Source organism: Vulpes vulpes, chromosome 12 (genome assembly GCF_048418805.1).
Source record: "Vulpes vulpes isolate BD-2025 chromosome 12, VulVul3, whole genome shotgun sequence".
NCBI lineage: Eukaryota > Metazoa > Chordata > Mammalia > Carnivora > Canidae > Vulpes > Vulpes vulpes.
In genome coordinates, this window is record NC_132791.1 from 182638570 (window position 1) to 182652439 (window position 13870).

Sequence of the window (13870 nt, forward strand, 5' to 3'; positions counted from 1 at the left end):
CTCTGTCCTCGGAGAGAGAGGCAGATGGTGGGCAGGCAGACTGTAGAAAGAAAGTAGAAGGGTGGTGTCTTACAAAAAACTCTAGGCTCTGGGGATCCCTGGGTGGCTCGGTGGTTTGGCACCTGTCTTCAGTCCAGAGTGTGATCTTGGAGTCCCGGGATAGAGTCCCACATCGGGCTCCCTGCGTGGAGCCTGCTTCTCCCTCTGCCTATGTCTCTGCCTCTCTGTCTCTCTGTGTCTCTCACAAATAAATAAATTTTTAAAAATCTAAAAAGACAAACAAACAAAAAAACTCTAGGATCAAAAGATGCTGACACCTGAAAGCTGAGAGAGGACAAAAAGGCTGGGAAGGAAAAAAAAAAAAATATATATATATATAAATAATCAAGCAAGCAAGCAAACAAACAAACAAGCTGGAAGGAGAGTCCAGCCAGGGTAACCTGCACATTGTCCTCTGCCCCAGCTCTGCGGCAGCTTGTGGAATCTGCCAGCCACGCAGAAGTCACATTCCAGTGGAAATGTTTCAGGTCCTTGTTCTTAGTCCCCGGAGGGGAAATAGATTCCAGGAGAACAGGCAGGAGGATGAAGCCCAAATACGTGCACAGGAGCCATGCTTTGGTGCTGAGAGGACCTGTCATGGCCCTAGGAACGGTCTAGCCCGATTGCCTGCCTCTCTAGCCCCTTTGCCCCTCTGCTACCTCCCTCCTCTTATGCTCAGAACAGACCCTCAGCCAGGGCACTTTACAGCATCCAGAACATTTTTATTGCCAGAATCAAGGTACAGCCTGCTTAGAGCTCCACGAGGAGCCCACCATCCAGGAATGAAAGGAGAGATGCTGGGTGTGTTCATAACAGAGAAAATCCAGCTCCACAGAAACCTTGTGGGAAAGCAGCACAGTCCAGTCCAGCAGCACAACCCCAGACTCTGGCTTTGGGGTCCCATCCTATAGGCTAGACTCAAGTCTTGGCCTATAGCCGTTGCCCACTTGGAGATGACTGCCACCAAGGCAAATCCAGACTCTCCATCCCTGCTGTTATAGGAAGATCAAGGAAGCACCTCTGGAACAGACAGAAAACTACCAGGGGAGCCCCAAGCCACCCTGCTCTCTCAGGGGCCCACTCAAGGTTCTGGGCTAGTGTCTGCAGACTAAACACCACTGAGCTGCCTGGAGGGAGTAGGTGCTGTGCAGGATGGACAAGAGCCCCATCTCCTCTCAGCCCTGTGCCAGCCCACCCGGATGTTAGAAAAGCCCTAGGGTGGTAATGTGGTGGTGGGATTCAGGGTAGTTCTGAATGGCCTCAGCTGCATCCTTAGTTTTCTTCATGAGTCCCTAAAAGGCTATGGGACTGGGCCCTGCTCTCATCCTTGAACCACAGTCCCAGGGCAAAGGGAACCAGCATCAATACTTGTGGGTAGGAGTCTGAGGGAATCGAGGCTCCTGGGACAGAGTCCCCAAGAACTGAAGGGCCATCTGCTGCTCAATCCTGAGCTAGGCTGTTCTTAGAGGTGAGGGAGGTAGGAGTGAATGCCCCAGGACCTGGGAACCATGGAGAACACAACTCGCCCCTGCCTGCAGGAGGAACCAGGCTGCCTCCAGAAAGCCACAGTCAGGCTCACAGCAACTAGGCCCTAGGGAAGCCAGCTGCTCCAGCCACCCACAGCCAGTAGCAAGCCTACCTGTTTATGGCTAGTTTATGGGAAGATCACCATAGGGACCAGCCCATCCCTGGGACCTTTAGGGACAGGGAACACAGCTCAGTAATATCCCTCACAGGAAGGCTGAGGGGCCAGGGCCTGGTGGGTGAGTGTGAAAAGGCCACAGGGGTGTGAGGAACAAAGAGGCCCCTGAGTTCAGGATTGGGGCCAGATGCCAGCCAATCCTTGCCTGTGGAGCCAGTCCTGAGGTCACAGCAATTCCAGCAGCAGCAGCAGCATTCTTCCCAGCAGGGATCCCTCAAGTGAGTCCAGACTATTTCTTCCTTCCTCACTCCCACAAAGGAAGGGTAAGAAACAGTACCTCCCAATGGCAGGCATTTCACAACCCAAGACTGAGGACCTTAGGCAGTCAGTCACAAACTGCTAAACTCGTGGGCCATGATAGCCCCAGAGGACAAGAGAAACAGCGGTGGCCAGGCCATCTCCCGGTCCCACCCGGCACAGGAATCAGGGCCCAAGGAGCACACGTTTCAGATAGGCCAAGGTAGTGGCATTGGCCAGCATCTCTATGTGCTCGCTGCCTGGCAGTGCCTGCAAAGACACTTGGTGCTCCTGGTGGCCACGCCAGGCCTGGCACTGCAGGGCACTCTGCAAGTTCACGGTGCCATCACCGTCGCCAAAGCAGATTTTGGGATCACGGTCTGGGAAGCTCTCATAGTAGAAGGAGTCTGGCGTGGGGACACCAGTGCCATAGAGGCAGTGCAGCGGCACGCCGGGCGGCACCATGGCTTCCACCAGCCCCTCCGTGTCCTGCCGCATGAACCATCCATCTTTGAAGCCAATATCCTGGAAGAACTGGTGATAGTCCCGCAGCGTGTAGTTGGCTGTGGGCGTATGCACGAAGATCTTTTCAGGTGACCAGGTGTAGTTATAAGGCAGCAGCCAGCTGGTGGAGACGGCTGAGCGCTGCTGCTCCCGGATCTTCAGGGGCCTAATGACCGGGATCCGATTGTTGTCTCCTGCAGGGAGAGGGCTGGCTCAGTCTGCGCTCAGGAACGCAAGCCTCGCAAGCCTCCGGGCAGCACAGTCCTGCCAGGCCCTCTGCTGGGCCCCAGACAGGGGCCAGTCAGCACTCCCGCACCGCTACACTGTCATCATCCTGTAACTTCCATGGTTCCCTTTACGTTTGCTATATCTGGGAAACACACGACCATGACTGGTTTCTTTCCTTCTGCATTTTGTTACCAGGGATTTGGGCAGCACGTACCCACAGGTGATTCACTGTGTAAACAGTACCCTCTGAGCGCTTGTCACCAGGCTTGTGGGCACAGACCTTCGTGAAGGTGAATCAGCAGGTTGGCAGCCCAGAGACACATTCTTCTTTCTCTTTTCTTACACTAAGTTATGAAAATGTTTTGTTTTGTTTTTTAAGATTTATTTATTTATTCATTAGAGACACAGAGAAAGAGAGGCAGAGACATAGGCGGAGGGAGAAGCAGGCTCGTCACAGGGAGCCTGATGTGGGACTTGATCCTGGGACCCCGGGATCACGCCCTGAGCCAAAGGCAAACACTCAACCACTGAGCCACCCAGGCGTCCCTGAAAATGTTTTTCTTTTTCTAGGCTCAGACCTGCAGCCAGTCACCCCCAGTCATACTCTACTCATCTGCCTGTCACTGACCTAGACGGCCAGGCCTGCAGGAGACAAGGCAGGAGGGGAGGCTGCAGGCGGAACGACAGTCCTTCTCACACAGGAATGCCAACAACACAGCCAGTGAGGCCTCTGGGGAGTAAACTGGAACTTGGAAACAGGGGCCCTGTGATCTCTTCAGGACACAGCCTCCCATCTCCCCGCCCCCGCTCTGACTGACTTACACACCCTCAGCTCTGCCTTGTGGGGTCTGGTGGTAGGACCCCTGAGGAAAGGGAAGCCCCTTGTTAGTATACCACTCCCCTGTCAGGGCCTAACAGAACAGTTTCCCAGAATCTGAGGCAAAGCTCTAAGGGGACTTATAGGAAGGCTCTGAGCCCCACCACAGCTCCTGTCTCAAATGCAGTTGTGCCCACATCTGTCTTTTTAGGTCCAGGTGGCTGTAATGAGTCCTCATTAGATCTGGATTCACTGTCCAGCCAATCCAGGGTCACTACTGGGAGAGGCACTAGGTCTGACCTGACTGCGATTATCAGTCGACCAACAAGTAGGTGAGGCAATGCTAATGATAGGAGGAAGGAAGCTCTTCAGATGCTTGGCATAGCCATGGCTCCAGGCTCCTAAAGTAAGGGGCCATGGGCTCACCCCCAGGACTAGCAGAGGAAGGAAAGGCCCACGGCTACAGCTGGCAGGCTCTCACAGTCATAAAGAGGCAGGTGAACTGGGGAGGAGTGGGAAAGGAGATGGCTTTCCCCAATGCCAGGCAAGCAGGCCCAAAGAAATCTGCACCTGCTTCCTCCCTGCATTACCCACAAAGGCTCCCCACTGCCACAGATGGAGGTATAACTCATAAACAGGAAACTGTAGCCCAACCTTCCTTCTGTGGGGCTAAGGTGGGCATGAAGAAAGGGAGAAGGCGGGATGCGTGGGTGGCTCAGCAGTTGAGCATCTGCCTTCAGCTCAGGGCGTGATCCTGGGATCAAGTCCCACATCAGGCTCCCTGTAGGGAGCCTGCTTCTCCCTCTGCCTATGTCTCTGCCTCTGTCTCTCATGAATAAAGAAAATCTTTAAAAAAAGAAAAGAGGAAAAAGAAAAAGAAAGAAAAAGAAAAAGAAAAAGAAAAAGAAAAAGAAAAGGGAGAAGGCTCCCCCAAAGAACTCTGGATCAAACCAAGTTAGGCCAGCCAGGCCGGAGCACAGTGTATGTGTGTACACATATGCAAGTACCTGTGTGACCAGCAGTTGTGCCACTGCATGTACTCGCTGTAAAACAATTTACACAGATAACCAAGACCATCAGCTAGAGAGAAGAAATTAAGTAGTGTTCTCTTTTGGAAGAAGAGACGTTTGGAAAAGTGTGCCACTCTGGAAAAAGAAGGATCCTCATCCAAGAGAAGAGATACAAGGGGGCCCAGGAGGACACTGCTGAAGGAAAGAGGGCACCATCCCTGACATCAGTCCCCCACACTGGCTCAGGCAGGGTCTTACCTGAGGCCAGGACACGCAAAGTCTTGGCCACGCCCCCCCAGGGCGCACCCAGTGCCACAAATGCTTGGATATACTTGTTCTTCCAGGCCTGTGGCTGCCGCTGCAGAAAGTAGAGTGTGTACATGTTGCCCATGCTGTGGGCAACCAGCACCACAGGTCCCCCATACAGCTGGTACATCTCCTCGATCATCTCCCGGAGGGCCAGGAAGTAGGGCCCGTTTTCATCTGTAGGCCAGAGCCAGGCAGCAGTCAGAAAAGAAGGGTCCTAGGGCCTGAACCACTAAATGTTCTTTAGGCCAGTTCCAGGACTAAGTGGGTGGGGAAAATGCTAAAACCCAAGTGGAAATGGTCTGGTTTCCCCTCCTTTTCCAGGAAGGGAGGAAACCTAGAAGCTCCTCTTCCCCTCCTCAGCCTCATTATCTCTCCCCAGGGCTCGGAGGCCCAGGAATCCTAGGGTGAAGACTGGGGAAAGACCGGACAGATTGACCAGGGGTGACAGCTGTGACTGCTGAGCTGGACAGAAGGGCCCTGGGGGCAGGGGACACATGCCTCCAGGGCCCATGGTGGCTGTGACTTCCTCATCCCAACCTCCAAGGCATCAGGGAGGAAGCAGGAGTGACCACTTACTTGGGGCTCGGCGCCAGTCGTAGGGGGCACCCCGGACATCCTCACCCCGTATATAGCCCCAGTCCACAAGGCTCTCTACCATGGTATGGAAATAGGAACCTGTAGACAGAAATGTCTGAGAATTAGAGAGAATACAGCCAGTGCCAGCCACCCACACCACACCCAACAAGGAGACTGTGACATCTACTGTAGAAAAATCCTAAGGAGTGCTATAAGGCTCTACGCCTACACTGCTTAGAGACAGTTTACAGGCTATCCTTCCAAACTAACAGCATTCCTCCCACTCTAGGAATATAGCAGAACTTGCATCTCCATTCCCTTGGAGGGCATGAGGAAGGGCTACATACCCACGCTACTTTTGCTGGGGTCCAGGAACTCCAGTGAGAAAGTCTTTCCAAAGCCAGGCACGCGTACATCCACACCATCTGGGAACTGGGTGGCCCGGGATGTTCTGTTGTAGACCAGCCTGTCGGGTGTGGGTGTGGGGGGGATATTGAGCTGGTGATCCAGAGGTGACACTGAACCTGGTGTGTCCTAATACTGCGCTGTGTCCTGAGCCATATTCCCTTACTACCCTTATATTTGGTAAGAAGTATAGAGGAGACTAAAAAGTAACAAAGCAAGTTTATAAAGCACAGATCAGAGTAACCATATCCGTCTGAGAACCCCAACCAAGACTCATTCAAAGTTAACCCAATAACCCCCATCAAGGCAGTATTTCCTTCTCCATGTCATCCACCTCAGAATTGAGGTCTTGGATTGTGAAAGGGAAGTGTCAGGCCTGGCTCTGCCATCAACATATCACTTGACCCAAAAGGCAGTCAGCCTAATCTTGCAGGCTCCCGTTGCCCTATCTCCATAGATTCAGCTCCTGCCACCCACAACAACACATCGCAGGGCAAAGGAGGGGATACGTGCAGCATGCCACGTAGTCAAACAGAGAAACCCCACCTTAGGGCCTAAACACCTGTGGCTGCTATGTGGATGGATGGGGACGAGGCCTGGAAAAACAATGGGACAGGGTGATGGGAGACAGGAGGAAAGCTTTGTGGTAGGCCAGGAACTCTGTTCTGGTCTCCCTGATACCAAGGAGGAAAATGTGCCCAAGAAAACACAGGCTACTCCTGCCATCCCTGGTGGCCCTGAGTCCTACCCCCCTAATATCAGCGAAAGAAAGCTGACAAGATACCCAACATTGACCTAAATACTAGGTCTGGGGGCCCATTTTCTCTAGGGCAATCTGTAGATTAATTCAATGGCCACTCAGCAAATTATAGAAAACTTTCTAGAAAGCCAAAGCAGCTCTAAACAGGTCAGATGTCCAGTGAAGGTAGACAAGCCCCTCTCAGTATCGCCTGACCCTTCTATTGGCAGTACCTGAGACCATGTCTCTGGTATAAAAATAGAATTGCAGATCAACAGCCCAGAAATAACTCTGATCACATACAGAAGAAGAAAAAGGCAACAAAGCAGGTGTCATCAACAACATAGAAAGGCAAGGCACCTGGAGAACCAGCTAGTATGTCTACTAAATGAAAAAGAGTATGTGACATGGACAGTGCCTATATTAAATAAGCAGTAATTCCCAACACATTATTGTCTTACCAGGGAAATATTCTTGGAAACAAAGTTTGGCGCCTGATAAGGATGAAAGGAAACAGGTCTGGAGGAGGGGAAGGTTAAGAGCTCTGGGGAGTGGAAAGGGAAACTTGACAGAAGGATCAGGCTCAGGGTTTTCTGTTTGTTTGTTTGCTAAGATTTTATTTATCTATTCATGAGAGGCAGAGACACAGGCAGAGGGAGAAGCAGGCTCCTTGTGGGGAGCCCAATGTGGGATTCGATCCCAGGACCCCAGATCACGACCTGAGCCAAAGGCAGACACTCAACCAATGAGCCACCCAGGTGCCCTCAGGCTCAGGTTTTAAAGGGTGAATGGAAGGAATTTACCAGGCAAAGGGCGTAGACAAAGATTCCAGGTCGAAAGAACTGCATGTTCAAAGATATGCAGACCTGGTATGTCCCAGGAGGAACAAGAAGCTCAGGGGCCAGGGGCCAACTCAGAGGCAGGGAAGAGGTGGAGGTTATGTTGAGGATATGAATAAGGCCCAGAGCATACAATCTACAGGGAAGGTGGTGCCTGGCTGGCTCAGTCCAGAGAGCACAAGACTTATCACGAGGTTGTGAGTTTGAGTCCTACATTAGGTGAAGAGATTACTTAAAGATAAAATCTTAAAAAAAAAAAAAAAAAAGGAATTCATGCAGAGGGTGTGAAGCACAAGAAATAAATTGGAGAGGGTGGGACAAAAGTTGCAGGAAAGGGAAGAAAGTTCTATCTGGGAGAGTGCAGAGGTGGGGCAGGCCAGACTGAGGAAATGAGAAAGGCAAGGTCAGTGACCTCGGGTCCTGTTGAAGCAGGAATGAGACAGAAATGAGTTCTAGAGAATTTTTTAGGCTGTGTCAGTGAGCAGCACCCATCTGTGCCCCAGCCCCCACCTGATATTGTCAATCCAGCAATCAATGATGACAGGCAGCAGCAGTTCGAGATTCAGCCAGAGTGTGAAGTAGCTTTCCGTCCTCTTGGAGCAGAGGTAGTGCACAACCGTTGGCTTGTCTAGCTTTGCCTCCAGCTGGTTGCCCAAATCACCAGGCACTGCAGGCGGACACAGAGCATGCATGAGGCACTGGATCTGACAGGCTGAGGACCTCTGAGGCTTGAACCCAAAGGCCTTCTACCCACTGCCATCCCAGGCTACAGAGTAGGTAGGGCCTTGTTCACTCAAAGAAGGAGAGGGAGACAGGACAAAGCACTGGGCCACTTAACTAGCCAAAACTGAATCCAGGGAAGGCACTCAAGGACAGGCTTGTGGATGGGGGGCAATGAACAGAAGCATCTGCCAGCCTCATGAGAGCCCAGTAAGATTCCAGAGAGCAGGTCATCTGGAGGGCCCTCGCCTCTCGGCACACTTGGACCCTGTGTCAGAGACAGCTACCCTGAAACATCACACCATTCAGGCACAGCCCAGTAGGGGTGGGTGTGACCAGGCCCCAAGGACGCCTTCTCTCTGTTCAAGCTGGTTAAGAGACCAGCTACACCGAGCCTGGTCTGCACAGAACACTGGGAGCCTTGTGACACCTAAACCCATCCCCATGGTTTCACAGCCCCACATTAAGTCCCTTCCCAGAGTATTTACTCCCATTGACCTTCCAGGCCTCACCTGCTTCCACATGCCATGCTCTTGACACCTTCCAAGCACATTTCCATTTAGAATCCATGACCACTGAGTGAACATCCAGATCTTGGCTCTCCTGGTGACGGCCTGGGCTCTATGAACCCAGATCTAAAGAGGGCATGCCCTCCCTGTACATCATCTCACAAAGTCCTCAGGGCAACCATGGGAGGCAGGTATGCACCTACCTTCACCTCCCTTAATACAGATGCAGAAGTGAGGAGTCCTCAGCACGATGGTACAGAGACCTGGGTCATTATCTCCACCAAAGAGGAAATGGCTAAAGGAGGAAGTCACCAGATTTGCTGTGCTTGAATGCCCTTAGTCCTGGACAGGCTGTGTGACTTCTAAAAATAGCAGTGGTCACTTCCTAAGCCCCCTTTTTGCTTATAATTAGGACATCTATGTACCTTTCACCTCAAATAACACTAGGAGAGAATATCTTTACTATGCCCACTTTACAGATGAAGAAACCGAGGCTGAGAGGGGTAGAAATGGCTTGCTACAGTCTCCTCCTGCCCAAGGTCTCCTTCTGTCTCTGCTTCTCTGGTCTCTGCTTCCTCTACCACCAATTTGGGCCTCACTCATAGAGGCTGGTCACCCTTGGATGCTGATCCTCTGATGGCCAAGGTCAGGTCTATGCTTTGGGCCTAGAAACAACTCTTCCAACGCCCACCATGGGGTTTCTCAGGATTAATGCCAACAGCTTCGCTCTCTGAGAAGCTAGGCAGATCAGGATTCTGTGACTCTGGGTGGAGCTTGAGGCTCCTCCACCATGACCTAGGATAACCAAGAACTGAATGAGTTAATGAGAGCGGTTGGCTACCCGCATCAGGAACCATACATTTCCCAATGCCACACCCTTCATACTCAAGACTCCTTAGGCCTACCCATGGCTTCCTGTGGGCCTGCAGGATAAAGTCGAGATGACCCAACCTGTCACGGGCTCTGCACAATCCACTCCTCCCCCAACTCCATTCCAAACAGCCTGGACTGCTTACTTCCTTCCCTCTCATATGTAGTTTCCTCTGCATGAAACTCTCTCCTGGCCTCAGCTCTAACCACATACTCCAGGAAGCCTTCCCTGACTGGGTTGGTGGACTCTCTGTGCTTGCCCAACACAGACTTCATCTCTGGGGATCCCTGCAAGCTTAGGGAACACATGGTCATGTCTGCCCAAATTCCATGTTGAACCTGGAGTATTTCCTGGCTTAGAGCTCCTGGTGGGGGCCCACCTAAGACCACACAGCCTACCAACCCTACCCTTCTATGACCTGCATCATCTCCATTTAAAAACTCCCATTAGAAAGAACACAGGGGGCACGCCTGAGTGGCTCAGCAGTTAAGCGCCTGCCTTCGGCCCAGGGCGTGATCCTGGAGTCCCGGAATCGAGTCCCACATCGGGCTCCCTGAATGGAGTCGGCTTCTCTCTGTGCCTCTGTCTCTGCCTCTCTCTCTCTCTGTGTCTCATGAATAAATAAATAAAATCTTTAAAAAAGAAAGAATGAACGAACATAGGGGTCATGCTGTAGCAGATTCAGTATGTAACATATACCTTAAAATGTCTCTGCCCTTGGGAATCCTGGTTGGCCACCAACTCAATGCTTGAATGAAGCATCCAAGGCCCCCCAAGACAGAAGTCTCATCCCTGTCCACCGCCACAAGGAAATAGTGTGGCTCCTGTATAGTTGCAGGGGCCAGGACCAAGGGGAGGATAGGCAGGGGAGGTCACTTAGTCTCAACATAGCCCAGTCCAAATTGGTGTGGCAGGGATGAGTACAGGCAGGTTTCTTGACGTCTGTTCATAGCGATTGTTCCAACCCTAACCTCTGTCTTAAGTCATCCTCAGGTTCCCTTACCCTCCTGCCTTAGGCCTAAGGTCACTCACTGGCTAAGTTTGAGGGTGGGATAAGGGAGCCATTCTTTTCCCAAAAAGCTTCCTTTCGGTAATGTCTCTTGAAACATACGGGCTGGAAGGGTCGAGAGAGAGAGAGAGAAAGAGAGAGAGAGAGAGACTCCTAGCTATGCCCAAATCAACAATGAGGACCCTGGGGATCAACTCCGAGAACACCCCCACCCACAGCCAGGCACCGGACCTCGGGAGTGGGGCCAAAGGCCCTCGGGTTCTCCAGCTAAAAAATGGGCAGAAGGCGAGGCAAAGCTTGGGGCCGACGCGCACAGGCGGACAGCCGGAGAGTCGCCCCCAGCCCTCGCACCTACCCCACGATCCACAAGGGAAGGCGAGCGGGCAGCGGCGGACCACACCCGCGCCCAGCATGGCCGAGGTGGAGGTGGACGGACAGACCCAGGGGACAAGACTGACAGTCAGACGCTCCCCCACCCCACGCTGGGGGCAGATGCAGACCTGGAAGGCAGCCCCGCCCGCATCCCGTCCAGACGGACGCACGAACAAACGGACCCGCCGCCTGGACGCGCTCACCTAGCACCACCGGAGGGCGGCGTCCAGCGAGGAGCGCCGGGTCTGCCAGCAGCAGGAGGAACAGGAAGCCCCCCGGGAGCAGCGCCGCAGGGCAGGGACGGCGGCGAAGGCCCATGGCGCGAGGCCGCCGCTCCAGGTCCCGGGTGCGGATCCAGCACTCAGCGCTCGCGCCTAGGCCCGGGCGGCGGCGACGCGCTTAACCCCGCCGCCCGCACTCGGCCACGCGGCCGGGCCAATCAGGGCCCGCCTCCCCGGCCGGCCGGCCAATAGGGAGTCGCCGCCCGGTCCGCCCCTCCCCGTCGGAGCTCGCCGCCCCGCCCCTGCGGGTCCCCGGCCCGCCGCTCGGGCCGCGCCGCGCGCCGAGCGCATCGATTGATCGGGGCTCAGCCGCGCTTCTCGGCGCGGTCCCCGAGCGGCCAGAGCCGGGTCGCTGCTGCCGGATGCGCAGCCCAGCCCTGTGCACCCGGACCCCACGCTGCGCAGCCCTCACGTCCGAATCCTGGCTCGCCCCTGACCTGGGGTCTGGAACGGGTCGGGCTGAGCGCGGATTCAGTCCAGTGCGGGCCGCTGCTGGAGAACCGTGGCCACAGCAACGGGAGGGAGGGGAGAAGTGAGTCCTGGAGAGTTATTTGGCCTTAGGGGACCGGGAGCTGACCCGGACCTTTGTGCAATCCCCACACCGATTCTTCACGGCCTGCCCCTGACGGCACGTGGGCTCAAGCAGCGTGTCCAGGGGCCCCGTGCGTCTGTCTGTCCAGGAATTAGGAATGCGCGTGGGACGCCTGGAGGCCAGGTCAACGTGTTTCGCCTCCAAGTGAGAGGGCTTCCGGGCCCAAAGTTGTAGTTGGAGTCCCCCCCCCCCCGCCCCCCGCCAGACCGAGCAGTTCTGGTGCCCCGGAGAGGTGGGCTTGAACCTCCACCCTGCGGCCATGGCCCATGGGCAAATTGCCCAGCAGAGCAGGACAGGCGTCACGACCTTGGAGTCCACCTCCCATCCCCACCCCACTCAAACTGGGGATCCAGAGAAGACATGTAGACTCTCTGCTGGAGGAATCATTAGCAAACAGAATGGGCAGTATTGACAGCTGGCAATGGGACCAGCACCATGGGTCGCTCTAGGATACCGAGACCAGTATGTTTGGAGACTGGAAGTCTTGATCCTCCACACACCTCCTCCAGAGGGTCAGACAACACCCTGATCATCCTCTGGCTGGTCTTAAGACCACTAGCCAGCCCCTTCTTTCCTTCCTCCCTCCCCTCCTTCCTCCCTTCCTTCCTTCCTTCCTTCCTTCCTTCCTTCCTTCCTTCCTTCCTTTTGGTCAATGGCTGACCCTCTCTAGCTTTTCAGAGTACTCCTGGATGAATCAACTCACCATCTTGGCCTGCCCCTCCTGCGTTCTTATAGTGAAACACATTGGTGGTTGGTGTACACTACTCTCCTAAGGTCCAACTATCTCCCTCCGGCCCTGGCAAGGGCCCAAAACCCCTCTCCCTCATCTCCAACCTGGGCCCCAGAAGAGGGGGTGCTGAAGACCAATCTAGTGCAGGCCCACAGTGGGAAACCACAGAGAGCCTTTCGCCAGTACTAGGGATAGGCAGGGGCCACAGTCAAGGGTTAAGTGGAAAGAGGGTAGGCATCAGGATGGCCTGGGCTACCTTGGACTGTGGCCAGACTGAATGTCTTATCAACTAAGTAACCTCAGGTGACCATGGGCCCTTCATAGGATGCCCCAGCCCCCCAGGCCCTGCAGATAGGAACCATAGTGATTTCAGGGAGAGGATGTCAAGACCTAGCAGCAATGCTCTGTGCTGACACTGTGGAGAGGGGAGGAATCAGAAGGCAAGGATGCCCCCTTCTCACAATGACCTTGCCATCCACATGATTCCCCCACCCCCACCCCCTACTGACTGCTGGCCTGGGCTCATCCTGGACTCTAGATACTATCCTGATTCTCAGACCTACAACCAAGTGGTCACCAAGTCTTGCCAGCTCTACCTTCCCAAAGCCAAATTACTTTCATCCCCATAGTAGCCTCTTTGCTAATGTCTCAATTTATTCCCTTATTCCTATGGGTTGCTCTCCTTGTGTCAGGCTGACCCATTAGACGTTAAACTGGGCACGTCACTGTCCACCTACCCCCACTCACAACCCTTCTATTGCATGCATCATATGCATCTCACTCATAGTGAATGAAGACCCTGCAGGGAACTCTGGCCTTTTCCCACAACTTTCACTTCTCCTCTTCCTCAGCTCACAGGTCTCCAGCTTCTGCAGCTTCCTCACTGCCTAAAACAGGACAACCTCATCTCACTCTGGACTTCAGCACTTGTTGCACTGGAATCATTTTGCAGCCCCCATTTTTGGGGACTCAACTGAGCTCTGCCTTTAGGCCTCAGCCCAGACACGACCATTGACTCTGAAGCAGCCCCTACCTGGCTCCCATTAGAATATAATCAATGGAAGAGCAAGCCCTTCACCTGCCTGTTACTGTTGCAACTGCCTTCTTTGTTACTGGCTCCCATCAGCACAGTCCCAGGCACACAGCAGGTGCTTAACATATATTGAGTGATTGAGCCATATACCCCATTCTCCAACACTTCCCATTTCTAGGACATGGTCCTGATGCCTGTCAGGCCTGGAGGAGATAAAGGACTGAGAGGTTCACAGGGCTGGTTGTGAATTCTGGAAAACACTGGGCAAAGAGGGATAATATTCCTGTGGAGGAGAATATGCTGGGCAAAGACCAGATGTAAGAATAAGTCCAGAGACCAGGGAGCCAG

General features: G+C 53.8%; 1 protein-coding gene across 2 annotated transcripts; it reads right to left on the bottom strand.

The window, feature by feature from the left end:
* Positions 1–740: 740 nt before the first annotated feature.
* PLA2G15 (phospholipase A2 group XV) lies at positions 741–11342 on the bottom strand. 2 transcript variants are annotated; one of them, XM_026011552.2, is made up of 6 exons: positions 11090–11342; positions 7916–8072; positions 5770–5888; positions 5423–5521; positions 4796–5020; positions 741–2676 (listed from the first exon to the last, which is right to left on the bottom strand). In XM_026011552.2, exons 1-6 carry the CDS (start codon positions 11202–11204, stop codon positions 2165–2167), a joined length of 1227 nt encoding a protein of 408 aa, XP_025867337.1. In that variant the 5' UTR covers positions 11205–11342; the 3' UTR covers positions 741–2164. The 2 variants fall into 2 exon arrangements, with proteins under 2 accessions (XP_025867337.1, XP_072587741.1); XM_072731640.1 differs by having other exon boundaries at positions 8638–11247.
* Positions 11343–13870: the final 2528 nt, after the last annotated feature.

Coding starts and splice junctions, on each gene's coding strand:
- PLA2G15 (XM_026011552.2), bottom strand. CDS start 11,204: ATGGGCCTTCGCCGCCGTCCCTGCCCTGCGGCGCTGCTCCCGGGGGGC. Junction 8,073..11,089: donor CCGCCCTCCGGTGGTGCTAG/GTGAGCGCGTCC, acceptor GTCCGCCTGCAG/TGCCTGGTGATTTGGGCAAC. Junction 2,677..4,795: donor TTTGCGTGTCCTGGCCTCAG/GTAAGACCCTGC, acceptor CTCTCCCTGCAG/GAGACAACAATCGGATCCCG.